The 21,360-nt window shown below is 43.6% G+C and overlaps 1 protein-coding gene across 1 annotated transcript in view; it reads right to left on the bottom strand.

Annotated features, from left to right (window-relative positions):
* Positions 1-21,360, bottom strand: part of LOC144092134 (uncharacterized) — a 53,244-nt gene that overhangs the window by 27,122 nt on the left and 4,762 nt on the right. The window contains exons 3-5 of the mRNA XM_077624923.1: positions 20,436-20,529; positions 17,003-17,050; positions 6,446-6,622 (exon numbers count right to left, since the gene is read on the bottom strand). Of these exons, the coding sequence (XP_077481049.1) occupies positions 17,022-17,050; positions 20,436-20,529 (123 nt within the window). The 3' untranslated portion in view covers positions 6,446-6,622; positions 17,003-17,021. The remainder of the gene's footprint in view (positions 1-6,445; positions 6,623-17,002; positions 17,051-20,435; positions 20,530-21,360) is intronic.

The following is a 21,360-nucleotide window of genomic DNA, read 5'->3' on the forward strand; positions in this document are numbered from 1 at the left end:
TCCCCCCGGTGTACCGCTCAAACGGCGTGCCAGCATGTGTTCGGCACAGCTTGATAACAGCGACATCATTGACTTAACACAACCTCCGAACGCCTCGCAGGGCTTCAGAGAATGTTGGTGCTAAACCATCTGGAACGGTGAGTTTATTTATTTATTAAGGGTATTATTTTCTCTATGTTTAGAGTTAGGTTCCTGGCTGGGTACTAGTGTTGGAACGGTGACGCGAGGAGTGCTCTAACTTGTAAGTAACTTTTTATAAGCAAGCTCTGAAAGTATTGGACAGAAAACCAAAAACTCAGATATTTAAAAAAAAAACGCCTGGACTGGGACAATACTGTTAAATATGCCACCTTAATTTACAAAATCTTCCAACACAAAGCTCCTCCTCCACTGCAAGATTTTGTACCAAAACATTCCAAGACATCAACAATGGCTGGCTCTAGAGGTGACTGTGTAGTTCCTTTCAAAAAGACTGCTAAATTAGGTAAAGCACCTTCGCTCTTCATACCTGGAACTCAAGACCAATTCCCGTCTCTGAATCTCTTAGCCAATCATCTCAAAGCCTGTCTGTTAGACCAACAAAATCCTTTGTCTTCAACCTACACAAGGGACTAAAGATGGAAATTAGCCCTCGGCTACAATCTTACATGTATATGTTCATTAATATGAATGTAAATATGTTCATTGATATGTGCTGTCCTTTATTAAATAAATCATACTCAGATTTTTGTTTACTTCCAATCGGATTCTTCTCAACCCTAACCCTTGCCGATTCCGATCCCGTAAATGGTGAAACTATTCGTAACGCCTGGCAAAAAAATCTGACCAATAAGAGAAGCGCAAGAAAATTCCGGAGCCAACCAAAAACAGACTTCCAGCTAAGCTAACAGCGCCTCCTGTCGCTCGATCGGCGGCAAAAGCGAGCCGACCCAAAGAATGTTTGGCGAGCTTTTGGGTTTGAACATATCTTATTAATGATCCTTACGTAACAATGCGATAATGAGAAAAATCATTTCACGGTTGAACTTAAGAACATGCATAATTGCATTTTCCCCATCTCTGATTAATTCATTGGCGCTAATTACTTCGTTTTTTTCCGCCCGCAAGGCGCTTTGTTGGCTACAAGAGTAAAGTGATTGGATATACGTCGGAACGGCGACGTTGAATCGGTCTAGCCGTACGGAAGGACATTTTACATTTGCTTTTCACGGTGGGACGCCACGCGGGTGTGCATTTTTAATAAATCCGCTAATAATTGAAGCGCAATCAACGTGCTACCTGACTGCTAACTGCGGAACGGCGCCTAATCATTGAGCAGGATCGTCGGGAATCCTGTTGGCGAAAGAGATACGGACGACCACGGGGGGCCCGATGGACCGCGTTGCCGGGGTAACGTGTGTTTGGGATTCTGGTGATTAAATGGGATTTGAATACGAGCGAATTCAATAAATGCTTCTAATATAAAATAAATCCACTTTTGAGCTAGGAAGCCTTCTTTTAGGGATTGATTGTAAGAATCGAAGCTTGTGTATTAGCATGTCCTCCGTTCATTGGACGGCTATCGTTGTCAATAGCAACCAATGAGCCCATGTACTTTGCGATTATTTTTGACTTTCTGTCTATTTTTCTATTTGATTTGTTCATTCATTTTTTAAACCGCTTTATCCTCCCTGGGGTCGTGGGGGTTCTGGAACCTATCCCAGCTGACTTTGGGCAACAGGCCCCTGAATCGGTGACCAGCCAATCACAGGGCACAAGGAGACAAGGGACAACCAGTCATACCTAGGGGCAATTTGGAGTGTCCAATTAGCTTAGCATGTTTTTGGAATATGGTAGGAAACCCGAGTACCTGGCGAAAACCCACGCAAGCACAGGAAGAACATGCAAACTCCACACAGGTGGACCAACCTGGATTTGAAGCCAGGACCCCAAAACCGTGAGGCTGACGTGTTAATCGGTTATGGGCCGGCCGTCATTTACTTTAGACTTAAAAACTGGGAAATTAGGACTCTTGTCGATTAAACATTTGTTCATTCGCCCCTTCGATCGATTCCCGTCAATGACACCAAAACACAACCCATCACTGTCAATCATTGCAGTTTAAATGAATCGGAAGGTCTACCGTCGTCACGGTAGTCGCCCAAACTGGAATCCGAGCCGATGGACCTTTCATAAAAGTGACCCCTCCTACTTATTGTCCTACAAAACTCAATAATGAATGTAAACATCCAAAAACAAGGCCTCCATCACGACAGCGAAGAGCGCGGAGGCGCCGATCAAGGTATGTTCGTCAGAGTTAAGCGGCGGCCCGTCAGACAAGAATCTGCGCTCATTAGCGCGACTCGAAGGTCACGCAAAAGTGAGCCGGATGAATAATGAATGACAATTGGCATTCGCCGCATTACGCGGGTTCGCGCTGACGTAAAAAAGAAGGCAGGCCGGTTGGGATAATAAGTAGAGCGGCGGTCCGATGGAGCTCGCCGCTCAGGACGCTTGTCGCATCAGGAATATTTCATTTAATTAGACCGCATCCCTTTCAACGTCCGCCGGCCCGCTCGGCTCTGACTTATTAGGAAAATCAGGTTAGCATTTGCATGGCGAAGGGAAAAAAAATCCCAGGCAGGCACGACGGCGTAATTAGGCAGGCGTGCTGCAGCATTGTTTTTAATGAGCCGGGTTTCGCGCAACGGGCCCGAAACGACACGCTCGCCTCGCAGCGTTTGCGTGCTTTGACAACGACAGCGTGTTTGCAAACGGCTTGCCGGGAACTATTTGGCGTCAGGGAGTCGCGTTGACTTCGTTCGGGTTTTTTTTGTTAAAATTTTTTTTAGGGCGCCTACCTCTGCCGAAGGGGAGAAAATCCAAAATGGGGAACTGTTGGATTTGAATACCGTACAAAAGACCCAACTATCGTATTAGTCACCTCTACATATAAGCCGTACCCTTAAAATGGCCTTAAAATGGTTGAATTTTACAATTTCTCTCGTATAAGCCGCCCCCTGATTCCCAATTTTCACCTCAACATTCATGGTTTTAATAGGGAGTACAAATGTGCTACTTTGAAGGGAAAATCTTAAGAAAAATCATCGCACGTGCTATTTCTGAGATACTGTATAAATTGATTGCTGGATTGCACATTTATAAAGGGGGACCAATTCAAAAAGGAAGTCATGTGAGCAGTACAACCAGGAAGTGTGTCCAAAGCGGTCTAGTTTGTCATTCCTAGATAAGATGGTGGCGCCCTGAGCGAGCAATGGTAGACAAAAGTGAGTTTTTTTCACATTATATGCAAGATACGGTATCGGCCACATTGTCTTGCGTTATGGCGTTTCGTGCATGTCTAATTTATGCGCATATGAGCCGTACCCTCGATTCAGTCATAATTTTTTTGCGACAAATTCAGCGTGTATGCGAGAAAATACGGTAATTACCAATCCGAGTTAGGAAACGGTCTAACGTCAAATTTCAAAATTATAAACGAGGCGCTCGACTCCAACTTGGCTTTTATACTTGTATTTTGAAAGTTGCGTGAGAACGTTGCTCTCCCATTGGCTATATCCCAACACCTCGTTGGCCTCCCATTGGTGAACTTTACTATAATAGAAAAAAATACAGCTTTGTTTTCATTTAGACGGAAGCAGGTTTAAAACTTTGGAAAAACTTGAATTCCCGAATATTTCAGCCAATTAAAAACAGCCAGGACAGTCTGTCTAAGGACCCCCGTGGGACAGGGTGCCAACCGCCGACCCTCGGGTCGTCCTCCGATTATATGACATCAGCCTGGCTGCTAGACAGAATTTTTGTGCGTCTCCATACTTTGAGCCGCTTTAATCTTAATTGCAATCTGCCTCTTTAATTAGCCGAACGCACAGTGAGTCGTTCAGGTGTGATCAATGGGCTCCTTATCTGCACAACCCAAATGAAAAGGAAATGAAATCAGTGTTTGGCTATCTTTAATTGGAACCTTACGTCAAAATTAATAACAGCCGCGGCGATTAGCACGCGTGGCTAATATCGCTGTTATTCCAGGTTAATTGTAGTCATTACGGGGATTCGCCGGCTTTAAACGGGTGAGCCCGGGGGAAGGTGGCGACCAAAAGGGTCTTTGAGGGGGTCTTTGAGGAAAGTGGAAGTGCGTCAGCGTCTACACGTGTTTCCGAAAATTTGCAATGACGTTAGCCATCGGGGTGAGCGAGTTTAATTTGTGAATAAAACATTGCATGAGCAGAGAATATGTCAAAATTACGCTAAAATCAGTTAGCACGTAAAACACAAATAAGGACACGTACGTACGTTTTGTAAAGCGGCGCCTTGGTCAACTTGCGGATTCTTCCGAACGTCCCGGGCGTGGCCGTATCGTCCCTAAAAGGTAAGTTTAGCCCGACGCTATCGTCTTACATTCGGAGCGGAGCCCAGGGTTTAATCAAATGGAGAAGAAATGGATGCCGACGCCCCCCTCGCCCTCGGAAGCCAAAGAGCGTCCCGTCCGCAATCGCTTCGGCCGCACCGTCACCCGCAACGAGGTTAACGGCCCGTCCCCGACCCGCCGGGGTTATCGAATGTCGCCGTCTTTAGATCCATCGCCCTGGTTCCGGAACCTATTTTCACTATTGCGACTCCTACTCAAAGCTTTTAAGACGCAATCCGGTTAGAAGAGAGAAAAGTGAAACTGGACCCGAGTCTGCCTGCTCGTTCAGTTTTTTTCCTAGGGTTTTTTAGCTCGCCAAAATGTCCTGACACAAAACTCTAGGGACCTGCTGGACAGTGCTCCAAAAATGCTCATCCATTATTTAGCTGTTTTCGTGTTCTCTGAAGTCGCCAACGGGAGTTTTGCAGGAAATCCCTGACATGATTTGATGTCCAACGGTAATTGCAACCCAGGTTTTGCTCAAGTTGCGTCTAATTCTTGTAGCTTGAAAAAAAGATTTGGCCTTCAGAACTTTAACAACAACAAAAAATTGAGGTTTACGGTTTATTGTAGGAAGGAATTTGAGGGTTAGTGCTTAGATGACCTTAAACAAAGAAGCTTGTTTTTAGTAATATTAGTGAATATTTTAAGTTCAAACCAATTAGCAGTGATGTAATGTTTTTCATTTGAGTTGAAGGAAACGGCCGCCATGTCTTTTTGCTTTCCTGCGTCGTCTTCATTCAACAATTTTTTTCATTACTCTTGTATTATGCCATTTTTCATTCATATTTTTAAATAAATAAAAATTTAAATAGTTATGCATACAAGCAAATTTTAAAAATAAATACCTTCAGAAGGAATATTTTTCAATAAATGATTCAATCTTGCTATTTTCAGTCGAAAGTTTTTTGTTTTGCTAACTACCACAACACATACTTTGCAAATACTATACATTCTATATTTTTGTGTATCATTTACGTATGGATTTTTGTTGTTGTTTTCCCCCTAAATATATACTATTTCTTTACATTGTCAAAAAAATGCCTTGTTCATATTTCATGCTAAATATTGCTAACGCTAAAAGTTAAAAACACCTTGACATTTTCCACGCAATATCCATCCACCGCCATATTGTAGAAGAGCTTAAATGATTCAGGCTCTCTTGGCAAAGCTAATCAAACAAAAGTTGACTTTTGTAATCCCAGCGAGCAAACGTGGTCCCGCCTCCGATCAAGCCGAGTCTTTGATTTGCGCGCGACGGCACCCCGAGCGAGGGGCGCTGGTTAATAATTGACGACGTCATAATCGCCGGTGTGAATAATGGACGGGCGGGAGCGTCACTCCGCCGCAACTATTGCGCTAGTTTTTTTGCTCCCCCTTTCGTAACATCCACTGCGACAAACTCCTTCCTCGTGATTTATTATTTATTATTTGATGGCATCGTCATTAATGCAACGCACCCTCCGGCTTTCTGAATCCCCTCTAATTACCCTCGCAGACAGTTTTTTTTAATGTTCCTGCAGCGCGCTTTTGCATTTGGGAAGCTAATACGGTGACTTTATTTATTATATTCATTTTTTTTAAATGAAGTGCATCGGAAATTTCAAACATTTCTTAAATCGACGCAATTTAGCTTGTTTTGAGTGTCAAAAATTACCGTATTTTCTCGCATATAGGCCGCCTTTGCGTATAAGCCGTAAAAAGATGGCGGCGCCGAGTGAGTTTTTTTTCACGTTTTATGCAAGATATGGTTTATTTTTTTATCTTGAATTTCCTTCATTGACGTCAAAATAAATTTAGTTTAGGATTTGATTTGTTTATCTTTTTCTCTATTTTGAAATAAATGACCGTATCGGCCGTATTGTCTTGTGTTATGGCGTTTCGTACATGTCGAGTCTAATTTGTGCGCATATAAGCCCTACCCTCGATTCATTCGTCATTTTTCTGAGTTACAAATACGGCTTATATGCGAGAAAATACGGCAGTCGACAGATTTGTGTGGACAATTGATCAGTTGGTTTGTATTTTCAACCTTACCTCATTGGCTGCCATTGCCGGGAGTTGACGTCCAATCCAAAGACAGTCGAATGTAAACATGAGCTCGATTGGTCGTCCATCGTGTTGTACAAGTGTCTGGCCACCAGTTTAGAGGGCGACCTTTTTAGAGGGCGGTCTGGCTTTCCCCCGAGGTGGGCTGGGATAGCCTCCGGCACCCTGGCGAGGAGAAGCGGCGTTAAAAAATGGATGCATGGATACATTGAAAATCACAGTGACTCCAAAATGGCATTGACAATGTAGAAAAATAAATTAAGCAATAAAGGAAAACGATCGGGCGAGATTAGCGCGTATATTTGTCTTTTACGACAACATAAACGGCCGTCGCGGAAACGACGTGAGGCTGATTGATGGCCGGACGCGACGGGAACACGCCAAGCAATAAAGTTTAACGTGACATCGCGCACGATGAAAAGCTTTGAGGCAATTGGGACTCGTAAAAAATGACAACGCCAAAGTCAGGAACAATTTGACACGGTAAGGATTTGTGGAAATGGATATTATTTCAACGATTGCTGAAAGTTTGAGGGTCAACTTGTCGGATTGACATTGATGGCACAAAATGTTGGCTGATTGCATGTCTATTTTTTGTCTATGGCACCGAACGAGTTAAAAAACAACAACAATAAAACCACGATGCCTCCACACGGACATTTCGGCTCTTGTTTACTTTAATGGACTGTTAGAAAATCTTGTTGCGGTTGCGAGGCGACACGTAAGAAAGAAAAAACATGAGAAAAACATCTTGAGAAAATGTTTTGAAGCAATAACAACAAATGTAGAAGCTAGCGGCAGTGAGAAAATGCTATCATTTTATGGTTGCCAGATGGAAATGGTGTCAGAAATGAGGTTTAAGTCCGGGGTTTGATTCAGGCTTTGGATTCTAAGACACATTTTCAAATGGGTGATTTAGGGAAGAGGTTAAAAGTTCAAAATAGGGTGATAAAACAGAGTTGTGGCCTTCAATAAGGGTTTCCACGAAGGGGTTAGGAATCAAACTAAAGGTTTAGTAAGCAAGTAATGAACCTTAATATGGATTTCAGGGAACGGATTAATTAAGGTTGAAAGTACGCTTTAACTTAAGTGGTTTTCAATAAGGAATAGGTTATTTATTTGTTCAATCGCTGCCAACCCTCCCACTTCAAACAGATCGGACGTCTATCTCAGTCAAAGGCAGTCCACCCATTTACATCCTTGCGATTTCCCTGCAAAAATTTCGAGCGTCTACTGGTCTGAAGCCTTTGTGAGCATTTTTTTTTGTTCTCGCGCGGTTGGCCAGAAGAGCACAAGTTTGATGGTCGGCTTAAAGGTCGCCTACTCTCTTGAAAGTAAATAAACATTAAAAGAAGAAAAGAAGTGCAAGTGGAAGCAAAGCGAGTTCCCATTTGGCCACGCAAACAAAGTCATCCATCAGCGACCCCGTGGCCGGCGAGGTAAAAAGGTCGCCGGCAGTTAACCTTTATTGGCTTTAATGGTTCCCGAGCGCAATCAAGCGAGTCGGGGGTCCCCGAGGGCCGCCGCCGACGCTGCGGAGAGGTCGCGGCACGCCTGCTTGGCGTCCCGTTGCACCTTCCATTACCATTTGTTCTCATCACGCAAGTACAAGTGCCTGGCTTTAAAACCGGAATTAAGGATGTCGCTTATGTTTTATTGGCCAACCTCTGAACGGCCAGAAAATGTCACGTAGCAACCTAGCGGAAAAAATTCAAGTCTTAAACTTTGATGGGAAAGTAGACTTCAAATATGCCCTAATATGGCCGACACAATTCCAAACTGTGCGCTTGTGATACACATGAACACAGATCTATGATCTTAGTTTGATTAGCAAAAAAAAGTAGCATGAAACATTAAATTTAAACACGATTTACTTTCACGGGCCGCACTAGGTGATGTGGCGGCCCGGATCTGGCCCACGGACCGCCAATTTCATACCAGTGAAGTCCGGTATTGAAAACACTCATAAATTGAGTGGATTAGGGTTTAAAATTCAGGTCTCAAGTAGTTCATTCATTCAGTTCCTGAACCGCTTATCTGGACAAGGGTCGCAGGGGGTGCTGGAGCCCATCTAAGATAACTACAGGCAATTTTGGAATAGCTCGACTTCGTGACAGTCTTGCGCTTTCGAACAAGTAAGACCTGATTCAGGGTTTCTGGTTCAGGTTTCAAATAGGCGTCTTTAGGGTTTTCAATCAAAATTTAAAGACAGAACCACGAATTTCAAGGCCTTCAATCAAGCCTATTTTCCGTCCCTGGGGAAATTAAAACGGAACATTTCACATTCCAATTTTTTCCCCACGTTTGCTTTTTAAACATTTAAACTGTATGCATTTTTTCCTTTGCGTGTTTTTCGAGACTGGGCCAAGATGTGAGGGTCCTTTTTTTTTTTTTACAATGGGCACATTTCTTTGATCTAATCTGGGGTGCCGAGCGGGTGGGGGGTGCCGTGGCAAGTGGGGGCGGAGCGGGAGCGATCGCCCTGCACAACACTGACCCCTGGTGGGCGTGACGGGAGGTAAGAGAACGTAGTAATGAGCGCTTTCAAATTAGATTGGAGCATTTGAATATTGCTTTCCGCAGTTTGGAGATTTTTTTGGGGGGAGGCGTTAATGACACTCAGGCTCGTTGCGGCCCGCTTGTTGTGTCACGTGCCGTCTCTCCGGCTCGTCGCGTGCCGGTGAAGCGAGGGCGGGTAGCGGGCCAAAGTGGTCGTTCTCCCCACGCTCGCCTCCCACGCCTCTTCACAGCAAAGCGGAGCTCTCTGGTGGTGCAAAAATGACACGGTTCCAGCGTGCGGTTAGCAGATGGGCGGACATTTTGCAACGGCGTGGCTCTCGGATAAAAGATGGTGTACGTTGGCGTGACACTGAAACACAGCTGATTTGATATACATGACTATAGAAGGGGCGGGGCATGTTTTACAGTCGGCTGTAGAGAAAACCTTATCAAAATTCAATACATTATGAGTCATCTTTATCAGGGGTCCGCCATTTTGGGTCTGCCAATGAGCGAGTTTCCAAATTTTAGCATAAATAAAAAATATTATTTTACAAACACAAACGCTGTCCGTTGATTATCAGTACAACATACGACAGTTATTTGAAAGAATGACATTTAAATTTACTCTTTGATTTCTAAGATTAGAAAATTCAATGCAACGATTTGCATAATAATGTATCCTTTTTTAGCGGTATCCTATACAACTGATTGTTGTCAATTGACGCCATTTAAATCCACATTTGTCTACAATATCTACGTAGCCCGAGATGTCTACGATTTGCCAATAAAATGCAATAATTGCCGAAATAAGGTGTCTTGTGGAATGTCTACGTTGTCCTTGATATCTACAATTCGCCAATTAAATGCATTTCCAATTTATGAATGATATCACATACAACAAACTGCTGTAAATTTTACAATTGTCTATCATCTATTTCTACCTATAGTCTACGATGTCTATCTTTGACACATTTTTTTGCTCTATGTAACTGGGTCTTTGTCCGTAATATTAAAATGCGTACATGACGTGGGGGAAAAACTCATCAAATTAATTAATACGGAATACAAGTCGGTCCCAGGACTCCCGAATCTAATCATCCGCCTGTTGAATTTTCAAAGTTCATTTTGCAAGATGAGTTTGCAATAATTTTGAAGTGTTCGGGGATCGTGTAAACATTTTCCTCCCGCTTTCAAGGGTCCCCGAAGCGAACGCCGAGGTCGGCTGCGCCCGGTTAATTACCGGCACAATTAGCGGTCCGGGTGTGGGCAAGGTTACGTTTGCTTTGAGACGACGTGGCGGATTTCTCGTCAGCCGGCTTTGATTTGCGGCTTGATGGGCGGCCACTAATCATCGGCGCTCCGACTCGGTGGCGGACCTGCTCTTTCATCACCGTGGCCTTCCTGTTGTGCAAAGATTTATGCAGACCTTAGGACCGCATGTATAATTCATGGGCCCGGATGAATATATCACGATCAATAAATAAATCGGGAGCCGTCATACTCGCTAATGTGCCGCTTCAACTGATGACGCCAACGTCTCGCTGCAGGCGGAGGTGAGAGGGCGAGAGAAAATGTGTCGTCCGAGTAGTAGGACCACATTCATTAGGCTTGATGAGTTTCGGGTTCGAGCGTCACGAGTTTCGCGTTGGATGAAGGCGGATTTTAGTGGCGAGTTTTACGATAGGAGTTGTTACGTCAACATGTTTCAGGCTCAAGTTTTCTTTGGGTATCGTTTAGGGAATATTTGATTTTCTATTTACATTGTTGTAATTTTACTTTAAAAAAAAAACTTAATTTGGACTAAAAACCAAACTGAAAAAGAAAATAATTTCCACAACCTTTGAATTTTAACATGACAAATGCTATCGGAACGCACGATTTACTTTGTCGGGCCGCATATTTGAATTGTATAATTTCTCGCATATAAGCCGTACCCATGATTATGTCATTTTTTTCGTTACAAATGCGGCTTATATGCGAGAAAATACGGAATTTCAAAACAATACTGACTTTCGACCGGCACGAACTTCTAACCTAGGATAGAATAAAGTATCGCAATATATCACCATCCAGCCACGCCAACCCTGTAGTCCTATCCCCCTAGTTTTTACCCACTACCACTTGGGCTTCGCATAACAACCACCCTGTCGCATGGCCTCGCCCCTATGGACGGCGCCTCCATCAGCCCACCCGACTCTCGTCCGACAACAAAAACAAACAGTTGGCGATATGCGAGAAGGTGCGACGTTAGAGGCCGAGAACGAGATCGGCGGGAAATGCCGCCCGGGGCTTTGTGCAGCGAACGCCTCCGGCGGCGCTTCTTCCCCGCCGCACCTCGTTTGATATTTGGCCAGGCAGGTGGAGGGAAGCCGTGGAGCCGCCTGACAGCCACAACTATCTCCGAAGCCCTTAAAAGGTAATTGAGCCTTCCAGCCTACGCTGCTAATTTGTGCGGTCCGGCCCACTAGCCAGCAGTGTGACAAAAACACAAGGGAGGGATGACTCCCTCGGACACAATGTGTTAATTGGCTCCCTGCAGTGACAGCCATAAGAAAGGTTGAGGCTATATCAGGAGAGGCGGTAGCAGGGGCGGTTCTAGAAAAATATTGACCGGGTGGCAGGAGGGGGGGCAGGGACTTTTTTTCAGGGGTGGCAAATATTTGACTAAAACGCTGGCAATTTTACATGTGGCAACCCAATTGACCTAAAGCAGGGGCGTGTCATTTTTGTCACTGGCCATGTTGTCATTTAAGTTTAATTTTGCTGGCGTTGTTAATTGATAAATGAATCGACAGTTTATCTGATATTCTATCAATTGTGTATAGACATTAAACTTTGTCAAATTCCCTCCTTTTGAATCTCTTAATAGAAAATCTTACATTTTATTATGGATTGAGTGTATTATATTTTTTAATTAACTTTTTTTTAATCAAAGAGTGAAAAACATGAAATATTTCTTATTATCCTTGAAACCTTGATTTAATTAAAAAGGAAAAACTAGATATTTTATTTATTTATTTACATAACATACAACAGGAGGGAGTTTACATTCTCCATATATTAATTTCCCAAAACTTTTTAAACAAATTGGATTATAAAGTTTGGGGCGGGGACTAAATATTCTTTTAATTTTAGATTTCTAAAAAAATCCTATTAGAGTCTGTACTCGCTGCCCCCCTCATCTCATCTAACCTTACCCCCTTTATGCTCTAACAGCGGGCCCTGCGGCCGCATCCCCTGGAGCGCCGTTTTAACACCGGTAGACGGCTGGCGGAAGATTACCAGAAAACGATAATAACGCGTCCCCGCAGTCCAATATTTCACTTCCGTCCACGGCTCATCCGCCGAATGATAATCTCCATTCGGCGCAACAATGGACCTCGTCGCGATGAAGGACGGCGCCGCGATAGCTCGGACGACGAAGGCGAACACAGCATTAGGTAGCGGCGAGGTCCGGATTAGGTCGGCCGCCTATCGTGGGGGTAATTGAAAGATAACCGAGGCGAGGCGCGAGGTCGAGCGCCACCTCTGGCTCTGTTTAAAATTCCGTGGGATTCTTTCAAATGCCAAACGGGCTCGAAAATGAACTATTTCTCCAGAACATGAATTACGAGTGCCGGTCGCCCGCGAATCGACTCCGTCACCTCGGGCGGCTGCCAGCCTGCTAATATCCATATCTCTCCACTTTCCTACCAATCGATACGTGCGTGACGCCCTTGAAAAGGCGGGCCCGGACCAGTAGAAAACGGGATATGATATTTGCGATAGCGCTCGGGTGACAACCGTCTCAATCAGATTAACGGACAGGAAAGATTTCAATAACTGTTGTTGTTATCGGGACGACGACGAGGTGAAATAACAACAACCCGTTTTGAGCTGTAGCACGGTAGCATGTCAAAAAAAAAATTAATGACTGCACTAATCTCATTTTATATTTAGAAAAGTATTTGCTTCAGTTTGTTTGTTATTTTCTACCTTTTCAAAACAGTGCATAAGAAAACGCCCACTTTATTTTATTAGCAATTCTGGTTGTGACATCACAACCAGATTTGACATGTTTAGCTTTCTAGTGCCGCGTTAGCTTGTTACCTGAAACATGCTAACGGAATGACACAACACGCAAATAGCACGCCTATGGCTAACATGCTAGCAAAACGGTAGCTCGTTCTGGGTGTGACATCATCTGAGGTTGTAGATTAAAAAACAAATAAAAATGAGCAGGAATTTATTTTCGATTTGGAATTCGTAGCTTTTTTGGACTCCACACACAGCTCTTCTGATTACCCACACTATCTCGAAAACGCGAATCCTTGACACCGGTTCACGTCTTCGATTCTTGGGCGACCCGTTTTCTAGCCTTTGAAAAAGAAAAGAATCAAAGAAAGAAAACAACTTTGTAGTTCGTCCTTGCTAATGATGGCCGAAGAGAACGCCATCCCCGCCTCGAACAATAACAACGCGGTGCGCCGAACAATAACAACGCGGCGTGCCGGTCCTCCTTCGGGCAGATGATGACGCTTCTCCCCGTCGCCGCCCCCACTCAGCTCGCATCCCTCCCGACCTTTTTGGAGCGCCCCCCGCCCCCACGCAAGCTGCTCGCGGGACTAAAGGATTCCGAGCTCCTAATTATTTCTTTCTAATTCAGCGCGGATAATGGCTGCCCACATCTCCGTCCAAAGCGAGCCCACCTCGCCGGTGGCGCGCATATGGATCGGCACGTGACCAAATCCTGGGCTTTACGCTAGTGATTAGAATTGAGCATGCGGATCTGCGCCGGATAAACCCAAAGTACGCCCATTTCCCCCAATTTTTGTTCATAATCATCTCGGCGGCGGCAACGGATGTCCAATCCAATTGTTTATTCGTTGCACAATAAAAGGAATTGAAATAATCAAAATTTATCGTCAACAACTTCCTTTAATATGACTTAATATGTTCATTAGCCGCTTGTTGGATTTTGGGGAATTAATGGGTCATTTTCTGTTGATTTTGGTCATTTATGTTTGACTTGTATAAATGCTTCCTGTGTATTGGTCATAAATTACTTTAATTATTTACTTTAATTTACTTCCCGGTTAAATTTACATGAAGGTACGTATGAGTCACTTCCTGTACATTTTGGGTCATTTCACGTTGATTTTCGGATATTTTGGGTCATTTCACATTGATTTTAGGACATTTTGGGTCATTTCATGTTGATTTAAGGACATTTTTGGTCATTTCACATTGATTTTAGGACATTTTTGGATATTTCACATTGATTTTAAGACAGTTTTGTACTACTTGTTGATTAGTCCATTCCTGGGTCAGTTCCTGTACATATTTGGTCATTTCACATTAATTTTAAGACATTTTTGGTCTTTTCACGTTGATTTTAGGACCTTTTGATGTTACTTCTTGTCGATTAGTGCCGTGAATGTTGGGCCCCTCCGAATGAATTGGACGGCAAGCGCCGCAATGGCACTGAAACGCTGCGTCGATCGGCGCTCTCAGTCCAACGTCCATCATCGTCGCCGGTCCTCGACTTCAATCCTCCCTTGTTTTGCCTTTTCAATGACATCGGGACATTAATGGGCGCTTTTAATTACGGCGCTAAGTGTTTGTTGATTGCAGCAGCTGACGTTAAAGTCTGTTGATATTCCCCTTCGCGCTCCTTTTTGTTGTTGTCAGCCAGCATGACAAAAGATACAAGAAGCGAGCGCCTGGCGTCCATGATTCACACTCCGCGAAGGCTCGCGAGGAGGGTTACTAACTAGGTCCTCCAAGGCGCCAGATGCCAGTGATCCATCTTGATGAAGCCGGGACTCGATGTCTCCCTCGCCGTCTCCCGACCTGCTGTTTAATGACCCTTTGCCTCGCTTTCATCAGCCAGTTTTTTTTTGTCTTTACGTCAGCGTTGGTGGGGGGAGTGGTTCGAGGACTCAATCACGCCGTCCTCTCGAAGATGAGAAAAGCAGCGTACGTCAGCTGCCAATGGCGACGCTAGAAGTCCAAGCCATTTGGATTGGCTATTTATTTTTTATCCATTCGTTTATGGTACCGATAATCCTCTCAAAGGATGCGGGGGGTTCTGGGGCATAGCCTGGTCAACTGTGAGCGGGAGTTAGGGGGGCAACCAGCACATCACAGTCAATTTTTGAGTTTGAAAAATTATTTTCGGTTTAAAAAATTTAATAAAAACTAAGTATGGATCATGTATTTGAACTTTTGTATTCTGTTTTTGATTAAAAAAAAGTAAATTTCTTACAAGAAACATAATACAGAATAGAATATGTTTTTTGCAAAGATACAACTATAAGCCTTCATTTGAATTTTAGCACGAAACATGAAGTCGATCCACATGCTTTACTTTGAAAGTCCCGTGACGAGGCCGGTCTGACCCCATGGGCCGTGGCATTGACACCCGCGCCATAGAAAATGCATGCCGCTCCTTAGAGATCCACTTATAGGGGAGCGTCAGGCGAAGGGCGGAGGTACGTGATCGCGTTTCAGAATTCGCCGTCGGCCATCAAAGCGCAGATGATCACAACTCCACTTTTTTATACGTTTTCATTAAGTCTGCAGATGGCAGGTCTACGTACTTGTTATGGCTCTTCATAAACGGTGCTCTAGAGTTTTGGGCTGAGCCGTTAAAGGAAAACGTATGAGCGCTGTGTTAGTAACGTAATTAGCCTCTTCGGCCCAGGCCAAAAATGCGTCGAAAGTTCTGGCGCGGGTGGTCGACTGCGGGACAAAAAATGCGCTTGTCGTCGCGAGCCCGCCGCCTTCGTCTGCCAGGTGTCAAGAGACGGCGTCGCCGCCGAGTTGGACCAATTATGGCCGAGAGGAGCCGGCAGCTGCCTGGCGTAAAACTGTCATGTCGTACACAAAGACGTGCCGTCGGTTACGGGAGATTCGGCTGACTTTATCTCTGCTGACCGCCACACGCGGGTTCGTTACAAATGGCGGGTACACGCTCGCCAGCTGTGCAAATGTTGACCGTGGGAAGCGTTTTTACGGCTCAGAACTGTCAAGGAAAATCTGTCGCCGCTGTTGGCTGCCTTTCGCGCTCCGATCCGTTTTGACAGTCTAAATCTCATGGACGTCAAAAGCGGTCTATGGCTTAATGGGGTTTGGGTTAGGGGAAAAAACTGCAGGAGAATTAAGAGGACGTGACCACAAAATGTATAGTCAGTGACTCAGGAATGGCCGAAATTCATCAGTACAGGTGACAAAAGCAACAGTGGAAATAACCATAGCCCCAAAACCATCCGTTGCCTGCCATTGAGAACACTAGATGTCCAATTAACTTGGATTGGGAAGACTGGCTTTTAATTGGTAACTATGGAATGTCCTAAAATCGGTACAACAGGACAGAAAGTGACCTGAAATCAAGAGAGTAACTTGGAAATACCCTAAAATTGAACTGGAATGTCAGAGAATCAATGTGAAATGAGCCCAAATCTACATGAAGTGACCCAGGAATGGCAGCTATGAATAAAATGAGAGCTTTCAGAGCCAAGAAAATTAGACGGGCATTAAATAAGCTGCTGGCCCCTTCCCACTTTGAAATGAGATCCCTCAGGTTAGTTAATGCATTATCTTCCTCAAATCTGTTCCTCCAAATGTTGACATTGTGCCGTCAAATCGGGGGCGCAGGTGTTCCTCCCGTCAGCCTCTTTATGAAGCCGGCTGTTGCTCAACGCGGACCAGATTCACTCTTCATCAATTGGACCGCTGCTCCCATTTGTTGCCTCGACGCCTTCGTAGTCGAGTTGGCGCAGCGGAGCATCGCTCGGCGGTCGGCGGATGGCTTTGTTAGCGAGACGCCGCACTCAGACGCTTCAGACGGGGGCGACGCCCAAATGAGTCGCGGTTTTTGCGGACTTTGATTTATCGTGGAAAATATTTGAACGAGTTTGACGGAGAGCTAACGGTTGTTGTTAAATTGACGGCAGACGCGAACTACTGTGTTAAGTCCCCAGTCTTGAGGGAGCAGGGCTTTTGTACAATTTGTCCAATTTTTGTAAGACATCACTCAGGGACAAGAAAAATTCAGCTTACCTTGTTGGGAACTGTGAAGTCAGAGCGTCTTGGTTTTGTGGCAATTGACTGTGAAGACAAAAAAATATGATGATTATTATTGCTATGAAATGATCAGATTATGGTGTCTATAAAAAATAAACAGTTATTGGGAGAGCCGTCATTTTAGCCTTGGTTTTACACGTTTATTACAACTCGAGTCAGAAATCAGTCATGGTCATAAATCCATTTATTTACTTTCTAATAAATGACTACTTTGACATTGTGTGGGTGTTGTCTTATCCCCTGCTTACGCTCCGACTTATAGTTACTGCAATTGCCCTGACAAATTCCAAATTGCAAGAATTGTATCCACTTGCTGTCCATGACTATGATCAATATGAAAGTGAATTGGACGAGAGTGATTCTGTTCTTCCTTTTTCAGACAAGACCTGCAAGTAAGGGGAATTCGAGTAACGAACAAACCTGCAAATCACCCCGGGTGGAATTATATTTGTCATAAAAATAAATGATGAGGTTTCATTAAGGGCATTACATTGTGTGCAAATACATACTCAACAGGAGGTAATTGCAGGATTTAATTTCATATCATTAATATACATTTGCTTTACGATTAAACTTACAATGCTTATCGTTATTAGTTTGATATCATTGTATGTTTGCTTGCAACGAAGTAAATGTTTTGCTCCTGGTAACTTTAGTTAGTCAAAACAAGGAGGATCCAGAATGCCTTGCAGTACTGCGAACCAGATCTGGGAACTGTACCTGCATCCACTAATGACTCCACAAGACTTTCAGACCTTAATTTGTTTTGACTGTTGACGTCTCACTTCTGTTCCCACCTCTCAGGGGAGACGTACATTGTAATCGGGACCCTCCAATGTAATAAACAACAATTGGCCTCAACGGTTCGTTCTCCTGGAAAGTGAAAATTCGAGAATTCTCTTTATTTGTGCGTGGATTCGCGGAATGCCTATTGGTGAACCTATCAACGGGAAGTATAAACCTGACACTCTGGTTTTTAAAACCTCAAAAACAGGTGCACTCAAATGCAATTTTCAGTGCCGGCAAAGTGTGAAAAGCAGCGGCCATTTCAATAAATTCACCCCCGTTTATTTACGAGCTGCAAAAGGGCATCTGAAGACGGTTTTAAAAAAAGATGAAAAAGATCGACGGCGAGGACTAAAGTAGCTCGAGAGCGGGTGGGAATGATGAAAAACAAATTGCTTCACGAGTTGGGGGAGCGAGAGTCATATCCCTTCTCGCCAAAGAATTGGCAAAAGCCATCCGGCAAAGTAATGAAAATGTCGAGGATGTAAATACGAGTCTGCGTGCCTGTAATTACATTTCAAATCCACTACGGCCAAAAGTCGCAGCTCGGATCTTAATAACTTCCCTCATGAATCAATTTCAATTTCTGCGGGCTGATCGATCGAGTCGGGCGCGGAACGAGGCCATCTCATTGTGTGGGTGTTTTTTGTTGTTGTAACTCCTTTGTGATTAATTTCTCTTTATTTCTTTTCTACCGAGAATAAAGGCAGACGCTTTGTTTGGAATGTTGTTTAAATTCTGGCCTCATTTCCTACTCGCGAGTAGATTGGACATAAAGTGGGATCAATTATATTCCAAGATGGCGCCGTTCACGCGGGAGCAGCTCTGTACACTCATGTTTTTCGTGTTTTACAGCCCTTCTATCTTTTTTTTAATTACATTTTAATATGTCTTAATACATCCCTTTTTACTTTACTTTGTACTTTTTACTTTAATGTTTTTACAACTTTCCTTGTTCTGTTAGCCTGGCTTCTTTCGGCTACTTCTTTTTTTGGAACCATTCAGCCATGCCTACGCTGTCACACACATGGGACTAGCTGTTACAATACGCAGCAGAAGGAGCAACACCTCGGTGCCGCCGGAGTTTCGGAGCTGGACAAAAGTGCCAGGAGGAGAGGCAACACTTCTGACCAACCATTCCATCATGGGATAAGATGGAAGAGCTGTCGGCGCTTACCAGCAACGGAGTCGAGGAGTTCTGCCCTGCTGCTGTTTTCTTCAGCTCCAGACTACTGAGGAACTGTGCGGATAAGCTTGGAAGAGTGACTCTGCATATTCTCTACCTCGGTCACAGTCTGCAGAAGTTCCCCATCTCGTGGAAGACTTCCTGTGTGTGGTTCCAGTTTTTGTCCAACTTCACGTCTTTTTGAGTCTATCCGTTTTTGCTACCGAAACTCGTAGCTCGTTTTGTGTTTTTGCTGCTTTTCTGTCTTAATGATTTGGTGATTCTTAATGGTCCCATTGACTTTGATTTGCTTTGTACTTTGTGCTTTTTGCTTTTGCTTTGTTGTTCTGCGGCCTTTGACTGTACTGTCTAACTTATAACTATGCCTTTTCTTGCTACTGTCACAATGAAATTTCCCGAATACGGGATGAATAAAGTTATCCAATCCAATTATCCAATCCAAGTCAGGATGGTGCAGCGCTAAACAAGCTACCGAGCTGACAGTCAATCATAAATGAGGAGTATTATCTTCAGGAAGAGATAAATTGCTGATATTTGGGCCGATTACATTGCCAGTATTATTGATACATGTATTATTGCAATATGTTATTCAAACAATGACAAGATTTAAATGAGCTTCGGAAGTGCGGCCCAGTTTTTTTTTATTAGCCGGTAGCAAATGATGAAAATATTATTGAAGAGGGTTCACACAAGAAGCTTGAACTCAGTTTACATTGCGCTCCTCAACTTTTACACGAGGGGGAGCTAGACGCCAAGAGGCAAAACCTGACATTTTAAAAGAAAACTGCAGAATTTTCTTTTGTTTGCATGAATCAGAAACTAGGAAAAAAACTTACGTGAAAGTGGAGAGTAAAACGATAGGCTAAATCTGTCACGATAATTTTTAATACCTTGACATACGAGTTTCCCAACAGACGAGAAATTTGAGATACGAGGAAAATCCCGAGCAAATTTTTGCCCTGAGATGCAGGACAAATTTGAGATACGAGAATAAGAGACGGTTCCCGATTAAAACAATGAAAATTATCTTTTTCCATTGTAATATTCTATTTTTAGGTGTTTTTTTCCAGAGGGTGGGAACGGATTAATTTGTATTTAGATATTTTATATGGGAAAAATTTATTTAAAAAAAAAAACAAGTCACATGTCAGTAGTAACTAAAAAAAATGGCAACTTGTAGTCAGGAAATACGGTACTACTGTTTTTGTGGGTTGTCATTTGATGATAAAAAAGTACAGCACGGCTGTAAATATGATTAAGAGACAGGCAGAAATTGGCCATTGCAATAGAAATGAAATATAACCGAGTTGCTTTAAAATCCATCTGTTGTTGACTCTTCCCTACACAAACCTTTAAAGCATTATTTAACGCTTGTCTGGTGGCGTAAATGTGCTGGAATTTGTGTTTATTTGACTGCCGCTTTATCGCGAGACGCACCTTTGTGTCCTTCCGGCGGCAGCGTGTAAATCTTGTTCCGAACGCGGCGAGCTGCTGTGAGGCGAAACACTGGAAGAGGGTCCTGACGTTTTGACTGAAACACAACAGAAATTGTACATTTTGAGCACAGGGTGCAAAACGCTGGACAGTATTTATCTTGCGTACTAAAGCTAACATGAAACATTGTCAATTGGGAGTAAAAAGGAATGTCAAAGTGCAAATGGAATTCCAACACATCAACAATGGCTGGCTCTAGAGGTGACTGTGTAGTTCCCTTCAAAAAGAGTGCTAAATTAACCAAAGCAACTGGAACTCAATACCAATTAGCATACGAGAACTCGTCTCTGAACCTCTTGGCCAATAAGCTTGAAGCCTGGCTGTTAGACCAACAAAATTGCGATGACAACGTTGTCTAAAACGGTGTGTCTCGTATGTGTCATCGTTTATCTTCAACCTACACAAGGGACTAAAGAAGAAATTAGGCTACAATTTTACATATTTACATTTGTTCATTAACATGAATATGGATATGTTCATTAATATGTGCTGTCCCTTCTTAAATCAATCGAACTGAAACGTTTTGAATCGAACAATCAAAGAAAAACTATTTTTGGACGCAAGGGAGATTTTCCTCAAATGAGGACACTCTTTGTCAAAAATAGTGGTAAAAAAGTGGGTTTCAAGATGGACCAAGTCCCATTTTCAGCCATTTCTTTGCATTAGGTTGCCTACGAATACGACAGCTTTCACAAATCAACTCAAATTGTGACGGCAGCAAATCCCTGAAAAATAGGCGATACCAAATCGCCAGTGTGACTTCAAACCCGGGTTAAACTCCCAACCTTCCCGCCAGCCTTTGGTCAAGTGATTAACTTCCAAGTGGGGCTCAACGGGGAGTTCAAAACATCCGCTAATCACCGATGGC

This window comes from Stigmatopora argus, chromosome 17, assembly GCF_051989625.1.
Source record: "Stigmatopora argus isolate UIUO_Sarg chromosome 17, RoL_Sarg_1.0, whole genome shotgun sequence".
Lineage (NCBI taxonomy): Eukaryota > Metazoa > Chordata > Actinopteri > Syngnathiformes > Syngnathidae > Stigmatopora > Stigmatopora argus.